At 38.3% G+C, this 22,355-nt stretch overlaps 1 protein-coding gene across 1 annotated transcript in view; it reads left to right on the forward strand.

The window, feature by feature from the left end:
- The window catches only part of SKAP2 (src kinase associated phosphoprotein 2), a 124,192-nt gene that overhangs the window by 63,826 nt on the left and 38,011 nt on the right, over nt 1–22,355 (forward strand). Inside the window, exons 5-8 of the mRNA XM_068405362.1 lie at nt 8,615–8,692; nt 9,416–9,499; nt 19,012–19,136; nt 20,041–20,104. Coding sequence (XP_068261463.1) covers nt 8,615–8,692; nt 9,416–9,499; nt 19,012–19,136; nt 20,041–20,104 — 351 coding nt within the window. The remainder of the gene's footprint in view (nt 1–8,614; nt 8,693–9,415; nt 9,500–19,011; nt 19,137–20,040; nt 20,105–22,355) is intronic.

Raw genomic sequence — 22,355 nt, forward strand, 5'->3', positions numbered from 1 at the left:
CATGGTATTACCAAAATTTGACTAAGAGTCACAGAGTTCATGTGATTTAAGCTCTCATAGATCTGTCAAACGGTTGTTGAGTAATAAATACTTGGATTACTAGGATGCTGAAACTAAAAGAACATATACTAATTTTTAAATATAATTTGAAAGTTCATTGTTTAGTTTTGCAAGAAATGATATTTGGCAGTTCTTCTGCCAAAACATATTAAATTCTTTTCATGTTCAGTTAAATTGTTATCATTGCTTAGTCTCAGTTTAGGCTTATTTGCTGAATGAAATGTGCCAGTTGCTCAAAGACGAAATTTTAGACCCTTCAAAAGTACTAATGAAAACCATTATTACAAAATCAGAAAAGTAATAGGAAACTTCTAGTTCTGATTATTGTAAGTTTTTCTTAAGGTGTTGTGATATGTGGTTATTTCCAAGGGATTCTTATGATTACCAGGTGGCTATTTAAAAATAGTAGTAAACTGCAGTGTACAATTGGTGTTGTAGTATTACCTTTCCAGATGTTTTAGATGTTAAGCTGAAAATTGTTTTTTTCACTGGACATATTAAATGCTAGCTTTTAACTTGCTGTTTGATAAACCTATAGGACTTTCTTCCTATTAGTCATCTGGGAATACAGGAATCATGATGTGGTTAAAGATGCTATCCATATGCAATTTGACATCATGCTGGTCATACTCTAGCTGTGGACTCTTTATTCCTGGCCTTTTAATTTTCTCTGATTAGCTAACAGCAGCTTCTGTGGTTCAGCTATTGTGTAGATATTCTGAATCTTTACTTAGGCTTTCAATCAAAATTGGATGTGTGTGCCTGTCTGTGAGACGATGCTGGGAAATTTCAGCTTGCCTACATCATTTCATGAGAATTTCCAGTACCTCTAATTGATCCATGATGGTCTATTTTGACTTGCTTCTTTCTGCAATGCAGAGGCATTGTTTTTATCTCTGTGTTTTCCTGCATACTTTATTTCTCATAACAAAGTAGGAAGTTGAGCTTCTCGTTGCATAGGCGAAATTTGTATTGTCAGTCTCTACAACTGATACACTTTCCTGTTAGCTGTAGTGTGGGCCTCTGGGTGATTGAAACCTTTCTGTCTTGCACTGAAATGATTGATTAAACTTTAATGATCCTTGGAGGGATTTAAGCAAAACTTCTACATTTCTATGCCTTGTATTACAGCGGCATGAGCGGTAGACCTTGTACAGGAGACCTTTTCTTTACTGCTGTATCTTCTTTCTGTCTTGCTGCCTCAGAATATTTGAGAAACAGCAGAAGCGGGAAGGCTGCTCCTGTGAAGCGTGCAGTGGCCCCTTTTATAACCCTGGGGGATAATGCCTGCTCACAGCAGAAAACATTACTTTTCTTTTTTTTTTTTTTTTCCCTATGTGCTGTGGGTGTCATTTGTGAAATTTTAATAATTACCTATGTGAAAGTCAAATCTGGATCAAGGGGTGAAAGCCCTGAATGAATTCCTCTGTACATTAAAGTGCTATGCAAAATGTCACCGTGGGTGTTTTAGAACCAGTTTGAAAGCCAACAAAAGAATGCGTAAGTCCAGGACAATATTGGTTTATAAATTCAAAGTTAAGTTTGGATGAGGAGTGTGTGATCCAGGATAATTCCATTAGGCTGTGGAACCTGGTAAATGGAGTCTGACTGGCTGACTCCTGTAATTTATTAAAAAAAAAAAAAAAGAAATCTTTGCCGAATGAAATATGTTACAACTACTAAAGAAACTTTGCTCAGAAAACAGATGAGGATTGAGAAGCCATATATGAAAGATTTAAAAAATTTAAAATATCTAAATACACAGTTATTTAATTAGGGGCTAAATGAAAATGACAAAATAAGACAGATTTCAAGCATGCTGACTGCTTAAAAGAACTAAATATTTCTGTAAAGAATATGTCACAGTGGTTTTTAGGCTGCCTGGCCCACTGCCTTCTCCTGAGCTTACAGGAAGGAAGGGAGGAGAAATGCTCATATCGCTCTCCTTCCAAGGGAGGAGTCAAGAAGAAATACTCAGCATTTAGGCCTCTGAGGGTTTGCCATTAGTGTTTGTAACACAAACTTCATATCCCAAATTAGAAAGAATTAAAACTAGAAACAGATGACACTGCTTTAAGTATTCTTTAATAAAATACACTGATGGCTTTTCTTAGAGGAATATATCAAGGCAAGTTATTCTGTGAAAATTATTGTAAACTATTAGAGAACACAATGGTGAATGCTGGGGATGGCTCCAGAGCAAAGCTTCATAGACTAGGCAGTCTTTGGAACAAGCAATTTGAAGACCAAAATGCTAACTTTTCTTGAACCAGCATTTCAAAAGCTAAACATTTTCATTATATTTATTCCCCTAAATGAAATGCATTTTCTTTCACATCTATCTTTTGATTCTTGCATGTTAAACTAATTCAGAGCTATTAGGCTACTACACTTGCAAAGTACTGAAGTAGTCTTTGTGAAAGTATTCAAGACAGTTAATGAAGCTAATGAATTTTATATGATCTTCCTACTGATAACTTTTCCTTAATCAGAAGACTCTAAGAAATGGGATTTTTTAAAAATTCAGTATACATAATCTTCTCATAAAAAAAAAAAAAAAAAAAAAAAAAAAAGTAGGGAGAAGGTATGCATATGAAAGTAAATCACCTCCTCTTTAGCCTAGATTCACAGTGCTTGTGCAACAGATGTGACCCCAGCGTATTGCTATGTACAGATGCAAAGATAATTGAATCCCTCTGTAGTAACTATTAAAAATGGGTACATGCTGTATTTCCAGATCAAAATGAAATGAAGAGATATGAAGAATTTTGGGAGAAGTGTGTGAGGAGTGGGGTGGAACGGAAGAAAAGAAGATGAAAATACTTTTTGTGATGCTAGAAACATTACTCCTTCTTTGCTCAACTTTAACACAAATATTTTCAGAAAATCTTTGCCAATTTAAAATTACAGCCTGAGAGATATCATAAAAGCCCTGAGCTTGAGGACACCCCCCCTCTATTTTCTGCATTTTAAAGGTTATTATTTCAATACTTAGAGTAGCAACTCTTTGTTTTTAGAGAAACATCCTGTGTCTTACTAGATTACAAGATACGCTTTCATATTGCCAGCATTTTTCTTCTCTGTTTTCTAGCTGATGTCAAAGTTTTTACTAACAATAATTCAAACAGGAATGGATTTCAGTTTCTCCTTTTGTATAAATGGGTCTTCAGTGCAGTAAAAAGGAAGCTGGAAAAATAATTTTCAATAATAGTGATTATATTTTTTTTGAGCTAAAGGAAGGTAAAGAAATAGCAATCACTGTTTTCTCCATATAATCAAATTAATATATGTTGTCCTGGCAGTTTTCTTTTACAAGGATGGAAGAACAGTGAATTATTCTTATATGAGCAAGAAGTCTTGACTATAATAATAGTTAAACCTATGGTCCTCTACTAGGAAAGCAAGCTGTGATCAACCACTTAGCTGTTACTGAATTACACTTATCTCCACTTTGCCTGTTTAACTTCCCATAAGCATGCTAAGCACCTCTTTAGAATGCATTGACCTCTAATTATTTCTTTTTTTATGTATCCCTTAGCACAACGAAGAAATAAAAAAATATTCCTATTGGTATACAGTGCAGATTAATACAACCTAGTTTTGCTTTATTTATTTTGTAAACAGAATGAAATTTTAACACCATTGGGTCCTCCAAAAATCAAAATGCCATGCATAATGATTGAATTTCATGCTTTATCATATGAAGTGACACTGATGAAGCTGTTTTTAAGTAATGGGCCAAATTCACCATTGCGGTAGAGTGCAAAATTGCATCATTCATGCTTTTGACTGTCTGATTACCAAGTTACAAAAATTGTAGCCATGCCATAAACTGTAGTCTGACGTCTTTCTGAAGTCACAAGATGCACTGGATTTGTGGGAATTGTGCAGCGGAACATGTACGTTAATATGTCTACGTTAATAACGTTCATGTTTTTCCAAAGTCAAAGCATGACTGGTAGAAAAGCTGGCTTTATGCTTGAGTGAGAGCATTTCACTTTCTTTTCACTGGAGGAATTTTTAGCCTGGCAGCAATAGCAGTATAAAAACTGCCAGCTGCTCACTTGGCACAAGAGTGCCTAGAACAGAGAGGAAGAGCCTGGTGCATTATATGTGTAATTTACTTTTCTCTAAAACTTGAAGGTTTAGGCCTCATAAATATTTTGATCTGGTCTTTGATGGCCTTTGTACACATCAGTCTGGGAATATGCATGTGGAACATAGTCTGCAGATTTTAGTTTGGAGTACAGTGAAGTAATTCCCACCAAGATAAGAAGAGAAATTATTCTGGGAGATTCATCTGTGAGTGGGTGGTCAAGAAAGAAGGAAAACCTTTAACATTAAGCAGACGGACCTCCCTCATTTTATACTGTATATTGGGGATGCAACATAATAATCTCCCCAAATATTGGATAGTATTGACCTGATTTTCACATCAAAAGAATAAGGTTCAAGATATTATTTGTAGGGTAGAAACTCGGGAATGGAAAAGAGACTTTTTTTTTTTGTATCCTTAACTCTGTGCTTGCCCACCATTGTCACGGCAATGATACAGCAGAAATTAGATGTGGAAGGGTACACAGGAGCAATCATTGTACTTTTCTCCACCTGTAAACTCACACAGCTGCAAGCCACAGGGCACTTCTTGACTCACAGTGCCACTTTAGTCTTTGGTATTTAAAACTGGCATCAGAAACTACAGTGTAGCAAAGGAGAAACCAGGGAAGACTATGGGCCTTTTTAACATCTTTATTTCTAAATCCTTGAGATGTATCTGCAAACAGACCATACGGGGGTAGGAAGACATGGTGATCTCTGCTGGTCTGAGTTTGGGAGAGAAATTTTGCTCTGATCTGGTAGTCAGTTTGACCATAAGTATCTGAGCAACAAACACTGAGGCACCCAAGAAAGTTAATATCAGTAGATGCTATCTTGCATCCCTAGGATGCAAGTTCTTTGCATCTCTACATTTGATTTCTTATAGTGGACAATCTCCAGTGAAATTAGAGGAAACTGAAATTCGGGCCATTTCACCTGCATCCACGAGGGAAGGGAAAAGTTTTCCTTGTCCTGAAGATGTCCTGGGGTGTGCATGGGAATATAATATTTGGGAATTCAGAGCTCTAAACATTAAAGGACTATGTGATTTGAAGCAAGTTGTTTAATTTGCTTCACAGTTCTTTATTAAAAAAAAAAAAGCCTTATTTCTTGGCAGTCTTTCTCTGTGTTAAATAGATTCTTTGTAGAAGGAGCTGTCTTATTCAAAGTCCTATGCAGTAGTCAATTAATGAGTCTCTGATCTCGGCTGCTAGTGTAATGTAAACAAATGCTGCTTTACTACAACAAAGTGCTGCTTCAGTGATACTTTTTTTTTTTAGGGGATTTGTGCCAAGCCTGATCTACTTCAAATGAATGGGGAAGCAACATTTTGATTGAAAGCAACTGCAAAAGCCAACCTGCTATGCAAATCCCAAACTTTCAGTCTGGAGTTCCCACATCTAGGGATTGCAGTTCACTCTAAATCCTGTTTGAGATGTGGACAGAAGAGTAAAGCAACGAAAAAAATGGAAGAAAGGTAGAAAGGTGACACAGTCTAGGGGTCTTCCTTGCTGACTCTAGGCAGTAGCTGGAAGGTGTCATTCTTTCTTCTTTATTCCCCTCACTGTTTTTGTTGCAGTACAGCGGTAAGAGTATATGTGTGTTTGTGCCTTCTTCCTGCCACATATGCACAACACCTGTGGTTAATGAGAATCTGAGAGGAGGTGGTTCGTCCTCTTTCCTTTATACTTTTCATATTACTTATTCTCCCTCCTCTTCCTTCTGGATGTAGAGGGGAATGAAAGAAGGAATTTAGCCAGATTTATGCTTTTTCCTTCATGTACAGCTGTATGTGTCTTGGGATATTACAACCGGGTCCTTCTCTCCTATCCATCCACTTAAAGTTCCATCACATTTTGTGGTTCCCAGGCCTCTCTGACAGAGGGATGATAATATGCATGTGATCTGTTTCTGCTTCAGCTACTTACAGATTGTGAGTGGCAGTGGGGCTGACCAGCTGCTGCTTGTTTTGTGGAGTTGCTGCCTCCGTTGCTTTGAGGAAAAGAAAAAGAAACTGGCTTCTCTACAAGTTGAGGGCAGGAGGAGTTCTTTCTGCAGTATCACCAGAATAGTGGAAGACTGCATTTTTTCATGCAGGTTCTTTTCCTCACGAGCTTTCAGTGCCCTATGCAAAGTAAATGTAGTTTCAGAAAATGCCATCATCAAATTTATCCCAACTTGTCTCAGCAGAAGCAGCAAAACTGAGTGGTGTGGAATTTTGACTTCTAGCTCTGTGAAGCAGTTAGTTCAGATGAGCTTTTACCTATAGGCAGAATAACATTAAGAAGTCCCTGACATATGTGCTTGTTTGGGACTATGTGCCCTGTTTGATTCGGCTCTTCATTGAATGATCACTTGCCAGGCTTTCTCATAAAAAGCAAACTGATACAAGCAGTAACATATAAAATTAGATCCAAATAGTTGTTGAAGTTCTTCAGTTCATTCTTAAATTTTTGAATTTGTTTTGTTTGTTTGTTTGATTAGGCTTTATGTCTTCCACATCTGTGGGGATGCACTGTTCTAAAATGAGCACTACTGGATGAGGTAAAGCTGTAAGTGTTGCACACTGATGCCTCCCAATGACCAACATAAAGCAGCACACTATGTATATTTGTAAAACTCTTCACCTCCCCCACTCATAATATCATCATTAGATCATCTTTTAAAGTAACTATGAAACTTCCCATGTACTGGCCAGCGAGTGTCTTTGTGTTAAATTCTCATTTAACATTGTGCAGTGATTGCATATTATCAAGCAAAGGGGGACAGCTGCAGCATTTTAAAATGCTTGTACATGGAGCCAATAACTCTTGTATTTTCAATACAGTAGTAAGAATTCCACAGAAGCTGAAATAATAGCTAGTGTACTCCTAATCTTTAAAAATAATAGTAATAAAAAAAATTCAGTGGAAATGTCAATGTATTTAAAATTCTATCTACTACCTTATGGTATCCAACAAAATCTTTTGTTGTCTAAAAAGCCAGCTTTATTATTTAAGGAATCCATTCTCATTTTGAGTATTTTCATACTTCAAAAAATAGCATTCTCTGCAAGTTCCTACCTCTTTCTTGCATTTTTCCTCTCACAACTGTATTTAAATAAGACCACCATAAACCAACTAATTTGTGGACACTGATTAAAAAAAATTTCTATTTTAAGCAACAACCGAAAAATCCAGGAAGTTGGCATTACCTTCCAGGGACAGTATTCTTGGTTCAAGGTCAGACAATTGATCTTTAACCCACCCTTCATAGTTTAAAGTGTTTTTTTAGCACAGAGGTTGTCTGCTGATATCAGTCTTTTTCTGTATGTTTATATTGGTAGAACTTAATGAGATTACATATATTTTGATGAATAATTGCTGCCATGTAAACTTGCCATCTACCTACAGTGACTCTTATGAATATTTGATGATCATAAGTACTAGGAACTTCACTGTGATGCTCACATGCACTTAAAAAAACAGTAGCACAGGAATAGCTTTTGTTCTGCTTCTTTGCTTGCGGTAAACAGTATGACATTTATATACATGTTAATTATTAGACATATTTAACATATTTCTGTTCTTAGTACTAGGAGTTCCATCTAAATCATAATTCTGGTGTTTTAGGAGGGGAAAGATGCAGGATGGAAGATGCAATTTTTAACATGTAGATTTCTATTTTAAGTTGAGGCAGGGTTGACTGGTCGGTCTCATGCTTCTAGCTATGAATTAGCAGTTCAGGAAAAGGAAAAAATACAGTGAAACATACTGACCATTTTGCAGATGCAGCCATGTTCTACAAAATCTAAAATTAGTATCTGTAGATCAACAATTTTGTAGACTTATGTACCATGTCCTTTGTCTATCCAGTATCACCTTATAGATCCTCGAGGCAGTACTTCTGTGTCATATTGCAAATTGGGCAATGTCTGTCAACAGGCATCATCTTTTATCATCTCTTCACCTGGTTTCTTTTTTTGTAGACAGTGTAGCAGACGGTCCTCACCTTGTAAGTTGTTTCAAGATGTTTTTGTGTGAAGCTGCTATTCAAAACCTCATTCCTGATTTAATTGTGTTGAATTGTAATACTGGGTTTTGTTTGCACATTTGAAAACTTACTGCTTTCATTATCCAACTTGCTTTACAGACCATGTTCAAAACACAAACTAATGTTTTCTAAGTTGCCATAGCTTGTTTAATTATATATTTTTCCTTCTGAGACTTGCAAGGCCTGCTATACAGCTATATTTTTCCTTAGTGAAGTGGCAAGGGCAGCAGCAACAGCTCTGGCATTTATAGATAGAGAGTTTTTGTACTTAAAATAATCTGGCATAGTAGTTACTATGATTATTCTATATATATAGAATATAATAGCTCCTACATATTGAGAGTGTAAAATCCATAAGTTTATTAATGCTACTATAGTATTTTGCTTGAAAAGCAGTGCTTTACAGAACTTATTTTTCTTTCAGGGAATCAGTTTCCTCCTATTGCAGCTCAAGATCTTCAGTTTGTTCTGAAGGCTGGGTACCTGGAAAAACGCAGAAAAGGTAAGTCTAACTATCTTTGTGAAAACTAGTGCATATTTTATATCTGGGAAGTCTACGTGTCAGTATTTGATGTTATACACACAGATAACTTTATACAGGAGTGATAAATAAAATGAAATAGAAGTTGAAATGTTGAAGCATTATTATGCAAAAGAAGCACAGCACATAATTGCTCCTGTAGCGTTAAGAGAAAATCCTATTTCTTTATTGACTGAAAAAAAATCATGCTGTGAAAGTCCAGTCAGCCATAATTCAGAGACTTTCAAATATTTTTGAAAAAAACATTAGGAATGTATGTAAAAGTACCATATGTTGACTTCATGTTTCAGTGAGCATCAAGATTTATTTTCCTTCAAGAGGGCAAATATTGATCTCAGCTTTGGTTCAGTCAATATTTACCTTGATTCAATAAATCTTATATTGTCACTTTAATACCCACTTAATGCTGCAATAACTCTAGGAAATATTTAGGAAGTTGTTCATTATTTCCTTATATTTAATGTTACACATGACTTCTCACTTTATATAATTTCAAATTCCCATTTGTTTTCTTACCACCGATTTTTATTTCTAATTCCCTTCTCAGTGCAATCCAGATTTTGTTTCCTTTCTTTAGCACTTTTCCTGTCTGCTCCTTCATCTTTCCTCACCCTTGAGAAGAAGTAACATATTTGTGTTCAATAATACCATAAAGTGACATAACACAAATTATATCAATTGCAGACCACAGTTTTCTCGGCTTTGAATGGCAAAAGCGTTGGTGTGCTATCAGTAAGACCGTCTTCTATTATTATGGAAGTGACAAAGGTAATTATAATAATTATGATAAACTATAAAAATGATATTTTAATGCACAGAAGAATATGAAAGCTTTAGTGGAGTTGGAAACTGCGAATCTAAGGTCATTTCAAGAAAGCAAATGAAACTTTTAAAAGAATAGTTGGTTCTTAAACAGTACTGTGAATTTTAAAAATGTGTAAATATTCTTCAGAATCTGTAAGTGATGTTCTCATTTTCTAAAGCAGGGAAACTGAGGAAAAAAGATTAAGCTACTTGTAAAGCTAGTCTGTGCGCCAATAACAGCTAGCTACTAGGTTTGATAGTATGCTGGTACTCAATTAATTTACTGGACAGAAAATGTTCTTTCTGTCCAAATATGATTTTACTTTTAAAACAACCTCTAGCAATTTTACCTTCCAAGTTCTTTAGTGATGGTTCTATCCAGAAAAATGTTAGTCTAAAAACTGCATAGTGGAGTTCCATGTTTCTCTCTAAATAGCTTATGTTCTGAAAAAGCTAGAAATGAAGTAATGTATTTAACTAAAAGCCACTCATGGAGACTAAGGCTAACTTCTGAAGGTGACTTTTAATGTCCAGTTTAGAAAGACTCTGGCATAAACGTTGGGATATCACTTTGAATTTTAAAAATGGTCAGTCAAATAAAACATCCTTTAAATTGTGTGCCAAGTGTATTTAAGAGTAAAACAAATGATACAGAAATATATCTGAGTAAATTTTAAAAAGTGCAATTATTTCTTTTTTCCCCCCAATGAATACTTATTCCTGGGCAAACTTTCCATTGAAGCTTTTTTCTTCTGCTTATGTTTGTGTGACCCTACTTGAGATTAGTGCAGATAGTTAATTTGTATTGTTTTATTCAAAAACTAATTTAATTTGGTCCAGTTTGTTTCACTCTTCAATATGCTGGCTCATTTAAACTCGTCCTCCCTCTAAAAAAAAAAAAAATGAAAAGGAAATAAAGTAAAGGTCTAATTGTAAGTCCAGTTTTCATCCTGCTAGTTCCCATTGTATTCTCTGTTTCCAGAGTTTTGTTAGTATATCCACTAAAAGTTCACTCTTTCCTTGGGATTTACAGATCGGTCAAGCTTCAAAAATGTAAACATCTATCTTCAAAAATTTTGAGGAGGTGTGGCAAAACACTGATTTGTCAATAATAATTTGTTTCTCTGGAAAAATATCTTGTGCTGTTTGTTTATATATAGTTGTATGTTGTCTTGTACTTAAAAAATGACAAATTTTTTGTTCAGGATATATGATTAGTTCTTAAAGATTGTTCTGAGTTTTTAAATCTTTGGCCTTTCATCTGCTAATTTTTACAAAAAAAAAAAGAAAAATCTTTGTATTTTTTACTTTTTGTTTCTGTTGTGTCTGTGCTAACAATTATTTACGCTTTCTAGCATATGGTCTTTGGACTAAGGCAGGAAAATGGCCCACTTTCTCTTTTTCCATCCATTTTTTTTTCTTTTGCAACAACCTGACTATCAAGGCTGCATTGTCATTTCTAATGCCTATGCTGAAATTTAAGATACGTGGAAGCATGTTCCCTAGCATTCTGTAGGTTGGTGTCATGTCAGGAATTCACTGTGATACACTATGGGATTGCTTTCCTTTACGGATCTATAGACAGATGCTTTGCCTTATACATTTACAGCTTTTGTAGGCTGCAGATTGTTTGGGAAAGATCCTCCTAACTGTAACCAAATGACATGGGAGAGGCACATAGTCCATGAAGCATCTTTTGGGAATTGTGCAGGCATGGCCGGACTCCAAACAGTAACTCACGGAGGAAGCAAACAAATCAGCTGCACGAATTTATGGCTACCTCCATGTGACTGGTGCTGTTAGCACAGAAAAACTAGCGCAGCATGGTGGGATAGTTTTGTCTTGCAGATCTGGGATGACCAACAGTCACTCCAGAACTTGCCTTTGAAGACGAAAGCTTTTTCCTAGACTGATTCTTCAGCCCTCTGATGCCATAGTACATCAAGGTGCCTGTTCCAGTGCAGAAGCGAGTTGCCATCATTGTGTGGAAGCTGGATACCAGGGATCACTGTAGTTCCATGGCAAAGTAGTTTGCTGTTGAAACTGAGCTGTGGTGCTGATGGGTGTGAACATATATGCTGCTGTTTATTATGCTGTCTGGCTGCAGATTGTCAGCATGGATGAGGTGTGTGATGAGACAATTCTGAGGAGATCTGGTATTTAGTTACTGGAAGAATCTGAAACTGTTTTCACTCCCACTATTATGGCCAGCAGCAGTACCTGCCGTAGTATGCTGTCATATTGGGGCCCTTCTTCTTTTGCTGTGACCTTTGATGCTGTACCAGATAACTTGGGTTATGTAGAAAATGAAGGTGTGTTCTTACCAACTGCAGAACAGCAAAGTATGTATTTGAGTAGCTTCATACAAATTGCTGCCACCTCCCGCGTCATTGGGATGGCATCTGTCTAAACGATGCAGGTCTGCCCTAGCCTGTGCAATGTCTGCAGATGTTTTCACAGAATCACCAATCAGGTTGGAAGAGACCTCTGGGATCATCGAGTCCAACCATTGCCCTGACACCACCATGTCAACTAGACCATGGCACTAAGTGCCATGTCCAGTCTTTTCTTAAACACATCCAGAGATGGTGACTCTACCACCTCCCTGGGCAGCCCGTTCCAATGTCTAATGACCCTTTCTGAGAAGAAATTCTTCCTAATGTCCAACCTGAACCTCCCCTGGTGAAGCTTGAGGCTATGTCCTCTTGTCCTATCGCTAGTTGCCCAGGAGAAGAGGCCGACTCCCACTCCACTACAACCTCCCTTCAGGTAGTTGTAGACTGCAATAAGGTCACCTCTGAGCCTCCTCTTCTCCAGGCTAAACAACCCCAGCTCCCTCAGACGTTCCTTATAGGTCAGACCCTCCAGACCCTTCACCAGCTTGGTCGCCATCCCCTGGACTTGCTCCAACACGTCAACATCTTTCTTGAAGTGTGGAGCCCAGAACTGGACACAGTATTCAAGGTGCGGCCTCACCAGTGCCGAGTACAGAGGGATGATCACTTCGCTTTTCTATCAGCTGGGCCCTGGTTTCTGACAGGTTCCAGGGCTGATTCACACAACAGGAAAATTCCCCCTCGTCGATGTGAACCCGGTTTGAAGAGAGACAAGGGAGAGGAGGATTCCATATGTGCTCAGTCCTGCTGCCTGCATCACTTTTAATGGGTAATGGAGTGCTACTGCCTGTGCATTGTGGGATGTAATGCAGAGAGGCAGCAGGGATTTCTAGGTCCTGCTTGGCTTGTTTTGCGTTCTGTATGTTTTTAAAATGGGAAACATAGCTGAATAATATGTGAAGGATATTTTATGTCTGGTGCAGTGTGTATTTTGTTGGCCAAGGTTTGATTTTCACGCTTAAGTATCAGTGTAAATGTAACTGAATTCTAAACATGAGGATATAGGATGCCTTTTCATTGGGTTGTGTAGACTTTTTGTTTCCAAAACACTTACAATTCTTCTTTCTCCTTTTTACATTGGGAAAGCAAGAAGTATGGAAGTGTATAGAGCTCACAAACGCCTGTGAGGAAAAGTTTCAGAATCATTTATTCAGACCTGTATGATGAAAAATGTGAGGCCTAGTCCAGGAGAATATAGTACAAGCTAAAGCCTGTGGAAATACAGTAAATGACTAGGTGTTTGTGTATGTGTGTGTGTTCACCTAAGAGATTACAAACATCCTTTTAACAGTTGTGATGCCTGCAGGCTAACTAATGTCTCGTTTCCCTGTTTCCTCCTCTGTGTTCTTGTATATTTGGATGTACAAGCAGCAGCATTGGATAGTGAAACAATGTTATTTATCCCTGCAATATAGACAAGTCTAAGTGAATCACCTACATTTTTTCCCCTGATCAATGGTATGTGGAGTTCCTATATCTATAGGAACAAGGCTTAAAAGTATGACCTAATTACGAGTCAGAAATAGGTACTGCAGGAAGTGCAGGTATATTTGTGCTTGTGCTGCAATATCTGTTGCCAGCATGTGGCCCACAACATTGCAGAGAAGTGTGTTCAAATGTCAGAGATGGCTTGGATTTCCAGAAGCTTGCCTGGTCCTCCTTTTCATAGTCTTTCCTTCCATAAACCTTTTATAGTCCTTCTCTTTTCTTTGCTTCCATGCAGCTGGGTACCCTGTTTGCATATCGTCTTTCTATACGATCTCTGGCAGTTTTTGTGTACTCAGGCACCTAGGTGGTATGGCTAACCTTTCAGACCTCAAAGTGCCTGTGAAGAAGGAAAGTTAATTTGGTGCTTTATAAATGAATGAATTAATGGCTTCATTACTTCTTCCTCACTAGGCCACAATGTTATATGCCCTTCTGTCTCAGCAAACCGGAGAGATCAGCGAAATGTTTAGCAAGACAGTAATTGATAATATCGTGGTAATTTTTTTCCCTGTTAATGGGCACTAAAAATTTATTTTCATTTTTATAACTTGAAAATGATATCTGCCTGCTTGCCAGTAATGTGATGTTGAAGAAGGGGATAATTCAGAGGCTTTTAGAAAAGTCTGAAGGGTTTGTTTTTGGTTTTTGTTTGTTTGTTTTTTTTTTTTTTAACATGGACATGAAAATTTGGGATTTCTCTGAATAATAAGATAGTGATGGCCAGGCCAATGGATGGACTACTTCTGTTTGTTCAAAAGAGGGTTTTTGTTTTATTTTGTGTGTTTGTGCAAAAGAGGGTTTTTGTTGTATTTTGTCTTTTGTTTTTTTGAAGAACTTGGTGACTGAACAATATTAAGGGAGAGGGAAGCCTCGTTAGAGTTGCATTTGCAAATCTATCCTAGTGACTCACTGAACCAGGCTACTGGAATTTTGGCCACATGCTAAGCTTGAAAATTCTCCTTCTAGGAGTGAGGAAAGATACACAAACCCAGTGAAAAGCTGTTGAAGTATCATTTTGCTTTTAGCTACAGAGCTCCTCTTCTTAGTCCTCCCTCTCTGAACAACCACAAAGGAAAGGCAAAAATCCTTGTTTAGTTTAGACTTGACTTTGACAGAATCCATGATTGAAATCTGCAGGAATTGTGAATATTTAATAGGATTTTGTTGTAGCAGCGTGATGGCAATCAAAGGCATCTATCTAATGAGTACTGAATCTTCTGCTATGAGAATGTTAAATTCAGACCATGAGAGGCACACTTGCCATTAATAGTGCGTTATTTAAAAAGTAACTATTGAGTATAAGCAAACTGAATATAAACAAACTGGTGCCTTAAATAGTGTGTTCAGTCATTCCTCCATTTCTTAATTTTTTTAAATTTAGATTTCTCAGAGGACTAGATTAAAGGAAGGGGAAAAAAAAAGTCGATTGTATTTCAGATCCGCTATCTAAAAGGGAAGAACTCCTATGCACATGCTTGGAAAGGACTGTTCCAAAAGCTGGAAAAGGAATTACCATTTTGGAGATACTGACACTTACTATTTTTAGAAAGCAGGCATCCTGCATATGGAAAAGTGTGTGAAACTGCATTTAGCATGAAGCCATGTAAACCATAAGATCTTACAGGCTCCTGATTTCAAGATGAAGAGAGTTAAATTATAGATTCTAATAGTATTTATAAATACTTTATTACTCTCTGAAATCTTTCTGTTTGCCTTTGGTCCTTATGCCTTTCTCTGTAACTTCTTTCCTTTCTACTATCCGAGTCCTCTCTGTTCTTCAGAATGCACTAATTCTTTTTACATGTGCTAATAATATGGGCACATCGCCTTAGGCCTCAAATTTACAACCCAATCATTTCAAGACCCCGTTGAAGGTTTACTCTTCTTTGTTTTAAGAGTTCCCATGGACTCAGTTATGCAAGGTTACTTCAAAACCCTTTTTCTCTGCTTCCTTTGAGACTTTTCCCAATATAATATTGGCCATTTCCGTTGTTAACAACATTTCACTATTTTTAGGATGAATGAAGTTTATATGTAAGAAAAATGTTTAAAATGGCTCTCAAATTTCATTCAGGTCTGTATTTTCTCTAGTGTAAATATAGCCCCCATATTTATTTCTCTCAAATATCTATGTACTAGTTTTGACTTTTTTTTAATACTTAGTGCCTAACTCTCCACTCTGTTATACTAGCTTTTTACAATTCTAAGTTCCTGATGTAAAATGATCTACAAAGACCCAGATTTATTTTTCTGTCGTGTGCCTGATATGGGGAGAAGGGAAGAGGAAGAGGAGATGAGCAAATAACCGCTTATTCTGAAATGAGATTTGACCTAATTGTGGAGCAACTTATGCTTGATGGTGTTTGCGATCCTTTTTGTTTTTACAAGACTGATAGTATTATGCTTTTGCAATTCTGTTCTACGTTGTTCTGGGACAAATTAAGGGTTTCCCATTGTTGAATTGCGAAGCCCTATCTTGAGAAAATAAGAGCCAGCAAGAATGTTCTTGTTCTTCAGAGAAGTGTGTTCCACCTGCATGTCTCTCCCTAGTTCCTTCTAAATATGCTGTTGTATTCCTGCCTAGGGAAAACTCTGGTTCTGATTTGGGGGTTCAAAATGCAAGTGAAATCTCTGTGATGTAAATGTGCTTCCTGAAGCTACTTTTAAGGCTTCCACCATAAAAACCAACTATATCTAATTTTAAGTCTCCAAGTAAAATCTTTAGGTCTTCAAAGTTTTTAAACATCAAAAACTGTTTAACTCTCCCTAGAGCACAATCTCCAGAAAAAATTTCTGATACTAAACAATATAACTCTGAATGTGAAAGTTCACAGAAGTCACTGTGGCACTAACTTCATACAGCAGCTTTAAACTGAAATCCCAGGTCTGTGTGCACACCTATTTAGCTGCAAGCCTTTGCTGATAAATGAAGTCGAGCTGATCGTTCAGTCTGATGATCACAAGGTGACCCTGCCTTCAAGCCTGCACCTGACTACTGTGCCTGGCCAGACAGCTACCATGGGTCATGGTTTGCTCCACGGTGATCAGGCGATGGGGTTGCTCTCCAGTCCTACCTGGAAAGGTGTATTCTGAAAGAGCAACTGGGCTTAGTAGGCCTCCATTGCTTGTCACCATCAGAGCATGCAGCTGAGCTATAGCTGACCTGTGTCCTGCCATTTTGTATTTGTGGAGCCATTTCTCAGGACATACTAGGTCTTATCTCTGGCTTGCTGCCACAGGGGGTGTGAATGCGTACTGAGAGTCTTTCTCTGAACTTTAATGGGTTCTGGGTCAGGGCTGTGAAGTGTCTCATTGTCTTAAAATTGCCTCATGGTCAACTTTTTAAGCATACGCGTAATGCTACACTGGGCTTTAATCAGGGGTATTTTACTGCACAGACAATTAGAAGCAAAAGTAGCAATGCTATGACTAGTCTGTTGCTATAAAGGTCAGTGAAAGAATTTAATAGCAAAGGATATTTTTTTTTTTTTTGGTGGTGCATACAGGTAATTTTCATTAGCACTGGAACAACGTGTTCAGAGAGATGAGACAAAGACAGTATAAACAATAAAACTATCAAATACAATATGGATACCATGCACCACATTCCCCTTCCAGTGCAAAGTAGAGCATCTTTCTGTTTTAACTGTATTGCTCTTTGAAAGAATAAGTACCAGTACAGAGATCATCTGAGATTAGCTCTGTAAACCTGTATTACCATAAAAAGGATCATCCATGTCACAGAGAAGCAGTCTCAGAAATAATCCAAGAGTATTGGATGCTTGCCTCATTTTTATGTTGAAAAAATGATTTTACCTTTTGAACCTGGTGTTTGTTTATTCTGTCTGCATGCTCCTATCTTCTTGGGTTTTGATAAACCTCTAGCATGGGAGAGTGAGAAATTAATGTGTTTCACTTCCTCTTCTCCCTGAGGTCACAAGTGAGGGAACAATAAAATTTCTAGGCAGAAATTAATTTCATTAAAAGGGGACCTAGTTAATCTATTGCAAGTTATTATTTCTAATATCTGCCTGGTGCAATTCCATGAGTTTTGCATCTGTGCACTGTTTGATACAGGGGTGGAGGATTGAGCAAATGTAAAATATTAGTACTGTATCATTAGTACTTAATTAAGACATAATAAAACTTACTGTGGGGGAAGGGACTAGAAGAGAAAATAGAACAGTGCCCTAGATTTTCTCATATAATTGTGTTATTTGGTATTTACTTGCCCTGGGTGAGAGTTCATAGAAAGGTGGAAGGACAAAGAATTTGTGTCCATGTGCATGTAAGATTACTAGCAAGAGTATTTGTATGGTGACTGCCCTTGTGTCTATTTATGTTCATGTTGCTGTGTTAGCCAGTTTTTGCTCTCTCAGGAGTGGAAGAGAAGATTTGCTTTCATATTAAATTTCCAGAAAGACAAAATTATGTTGAAAATTGTACTTTTTCCCATTTTATCTACTGTAGAAATTTTCTCATTTGTTGACAAACATAAGCAATGGATGCTCGATTTGCACCTAAGTCCTGTTCAGCAATACTTAAAGTAGTTTTGCTGTTGTTCCTGGTGCTTATTGTTAATTAGTGCTTTTCCCTGTTGTGGAAAAACCCCATGCTTAATGTAATTTTCTTTCATTTTCAACTGCACTTTGTTTGCCTGAGCAAAATGTGACTGTGATGATGCCTATCTTCACTTGAATGCTGCACTGTGATCTACAGAAGTTGCGAAACTGATTTACTTTTACTTTTTTGGTTTGTTTTTAATATCCAGCAAAACATGCCAGACCACATAAAGTCAGATGCAGGGTTTGGTCTGAAGAGCTCAGAAGGAGCACACAGGTGCTGCTTGCCCAACATGCAGCATATTTAAACTCAGGCCTGTTCTAAGTGATACTTTTATAAACCAGAACCTTTGAAAAGTAGAATTGTCTTTAAAACAACCACATGGCTCTACATAATAAACTGTGGTAGGGCTCAGTACTTTTATTAGCTAATTAAACATTTGCTGTGTTGAGAGAAATGCTTTTGGAACACACACCTGAATTTATAACAAAATTCATTCTGTGTTTCTGCCATGTGGAAAGGAGGCACATCTGGGAGTGGGTGGGAGAATGTGAAGAGAAGCTTTTCCAATTGCTTAAAAAAGAGTTTGAAGCTTATTTTTTGAGTGAAGTGGTTAGCTTAAGAGGGAGTTTAGCAAGTTCTGAGCGAGACAGATTTTCCCATTGGTTTACTGAAGCTGAAAGAGACACTGATTTATAGGAAGTGTGTCTTGCAAGTTCCAGTTCTTGGCTTTCCCTAGATACAAGTGTCATAACATGTACTTCTTACTAAATAAGACCACCATCTGCAAACATCCCCCTGTGGAATTCCTTAGGCATCCTACAGAAAAATGTACTTTTGTGTACATGTTCCTTAAAATAAAGCTTTATCTCCAGAAGCATCACCTAACCACTTTGCCAAAAACCTCCTTATTCTTTGTAAAATTCATGAAATAAATAGAAACCAAAATCTGAATAAACGATAACCTGCTGAGCCACTTATATTCACTGTTGTAAATGAAGCTCTCACTTTGTTTTTCATCTCCAACAGACAAACAACAGAAAGGTGAATTTGCCTTAGAGGGCTACACCATCAGAATGAATAATAACCTTCGGAAGGATGCAAAGAAAGATTGCTGTTTTGAAATCTCCGCTCCTGATAAGCGCATTTATCAGGTAGGACTTTTTTATGTTGACTTGAAATTAAATTGATAAAGCTGTTACAATTCCAGTTACTGATATAACATTTCAGTAAAACAGCTTTCACTGACATCTTAAAGAAAAAAGGAAACCCTTGCTTGCTTATATTGTATATTCATATATTAGGAAAAAAATGTGATTTAAAATATGTATGTATGTGTTCAAATATTATCTTTTTGGACAGGAGCAAAGAAATCTATCATCTTTATCTATTGGTCATTTCAATGTTAGCATTTTAGTATCTATTGTATGGTGTGTCTGTGTGATTTCTTGGATGAATTAAATAGTAAAAAAAAAAGTTAAAATATATATCAGTTTTAAATACGTATTGTATTGGTTATGGCTTTGCAAGGAAAATCTACGTAAAGGCACATATCAGCTATGCAATTCAGAGATCTATCAGCTAGACATCAATATGGAATGTAAGTTTAATAAGTTTTAAATATCTGAGATTGCAGTTGAAAGCCAGTTAATTAAGCTGTCAGGTAGTGTGTTGGAGTCTGACAAGAACATTTTTAAGAAAACTGTACCCAGCAGTCTAAAGAAATTCATGGGTGTCTTCTAATTGTCAAGGGCAAATTTTGTTCATCAGTTCTGGCTTTGACATTGATGAAGAGAAGCAGCTTTTTTCTGCACAGCTGCCAGCTGCTGATCAGAGTTTCAAATCCATCATCCTCTCCTTCAATTACATAAATTTGTCAAAATTAGCTGTACATTATAAGAAGCATCCTTGCAAGAAAAGTACCAGAAGACATGAAAAGAATTACTAATGGTTTCTTGAGGAAGTGACGAGAATGCTACAGTCCCTCTTTTTTATTGCTAATGAAATTGTAGTTGTGTTTGTCATTACTGCTAGTAGTTATTAATAAACATTTAATAGTTTACAGCTGCCACTCCCAAAGAAGCAGAGGAATGGGTACAGCAAGTCAAATTTGTAATTCAAGGTAAGCCAGCCAGTACAACAGTAGCCGTTATTGCCAGTACTGCTTAGTGATGGTAGTTCTGTCCATTAACATAGAATCATAGAATTGTTTTGGTTGGAAAGGACCTTTTAGATCATCAAGTCCAACCATTAACCCAGAACTGCCAAGTCCACCACTAAACCATGTCCCTAAGCACCACATCTACATGTCTTTTAAATACCTCCAGGGATGGTGACTCCACTACTTCCCTGGGCAGCCTGTTCCAATGCTTGATAACCCTTTTGGTGAAGAAATTTTTCCTGATATCCAACCTAAACATCCCCTGGTGCCACTTGAGGCCGTTTCCTCTCATCCTATCATTTGTTACTTGGGAGAAGAGACTAACACCCACCTGGCTACAGCCTCCTTTCAGGTCGTTGTAGAGAGCAATAAGGTCTCCCCTGAGCCTCCTTTTCTCCAGACTTAAACAACCCCAGTTCCCTCAGCTGCTCCTTATAAGACTTGTTCTCCAGACCCTTCACCAGCTTCGTTGCCCTTCTTTGGGCAACGTTGCCCTTCGGTGCCCTTGCTCCAGCACCTCAATGTGTTTCTTGCAGTGCAGGGCCCAAAACTGTACACAGTATTTGAGGTGCAGCCTCACCAGTGCCGAGTACAGAGGGACGATCACTGCCCTAGTCCTGCTGGCCACACTGTTTCTGATGCAAGCCAGGATGCTGTTGGCCTTCTTGGCCACCTGGGCACACTGCTGGCTCATATTCCGTCGGCTGTCGACCAACACCCCCAGGTCCTTTTCCGCCAGCCAGCTTTCCAGCCACTCTTCCCCAAGCCTGTAGCGGTGCATGGGGTTGTTGTGACCCAAGTGCAGGACCTGACACTTGGCCTTGTTGAACCTCATACAACTGGTCTCGACCCATCGATCCAACCTATTGAGATCCCTCTGCAGAGCCTTCCTACCATCCAGCAGATCAACACTCCTGCCCAACTTGGTGTCATCCGTGAACTTACTGAGGGTGCACTTGATTCCCTCATCCAGATCATTGATAAAGATATTAAAGAGAACTGGCCCCATGACTGAGCCCTGGGGAACACCACATGTGACCGGCTGCCAACTGGATTTAACTCCATTCATCACAACTCTTTGGGCCTGGCCATCCAGCCAGGTTTTTACCCAGCGAAGCATACGCCTATCCAAGCCGTGAACAGTCAGTTTCTCCAGGAACGTGCTGTGGGAAATGGTGTCAAAGGCTTTACTGAAGTCTAGGTAGACAACATCCACAGCCTTTCCCTCATCCACTAAGCAGGTCATCTTGTCATAGAAGGAGATCAGGTTAGTCAAGCAGGACCTGCCTTTCATAAACCCATGCTGACTGGGCCTGATCGCCTGCTTGTCCTGTACGTGCCGCGTGATGAAACTCAAGATGATGTGTTCCATAACCTTCCCCGGCACTGAGGTCAGACTGACAGGCCTGTAGTTCTCCAGATCCTCCTTCCGGCCCATCTTGTAGATGGGTGTCACATTTGCTAACCTCCAGTCACCTGGGACCTCCCTGGTTAGCTAGGATTGCTGATAAATGATGGAAAGTGGCTTGGTGAGCGCTTCTGCCAGCTCTCTCAGTACCCTTGTGTGGATCCCGTCCGGCCCCGTAGACTTGTGTGTGTCTAAGTGGTGTAGCAGGTCACGAACCATTTCTCCCTGGATTGTAGGGGCTTCATTCTGCTCCCCTGTCTTCCAGCTCAGGGGCTGGGTACTCAGAGAACAACTGGTCTTACTACTAAAGACTGAGGCAAAGGCGGCATTAAGCACCTCAGCCTTTTCTTCATGCTTTGTCACTATGTTTCCCTCTGCATCCAATAAAGGATGGAGATTCTCCTTGGCCCTGCTTTTGTTGCTGATATATTTATAGAAACATTTTTATTGTCTTTTACGGCAGTAGCCAGATTAAGTTTTAGTTGGGCTTTGGCACTTCTAATTTTCTCGCTGCATAGCCTCACATCCTTGTAGTCCTCCTGAGTCACCTGCCCCTTCTTCCAAAGGTCATAAAGTCTCCTTTTTTTCCTGAGTTCCAGCCAAAGCTCGCTGTTCAGACAGGCTGGTCTTCTTCCCCACCGGCTTGTCTTTCAGCACACAGGGGCAGCCTGCTTCTGCCCATACTGCGTGCATTGGTGTAGATGCACTTCAGTTGGGCTATTGATCCCGCCACCTTTGTGGGAGCAGAAGCCCTAATTCCTGCATGACCATGCTCAGGCACTTCCATGGTTTCTAACTCATCAC

The sequence above is a fragment of the Nyctibius grandis genome, chromosome 7 (genome assembly GCF_013368605.1).
Source record: "Nyctibius grandis isolate bNycGra1 chromosome 7, bNycGra1.pri, whole genome shotgun sequence".
In the NCBI taxonomy this organism is placed as follows: domain Eukaryota; kingdom Metazoa; phylum Chordata; class Aves; order Nyctibiiformes; family Nyctibiidae; genus Nyctibius; species Nyctibius grandis.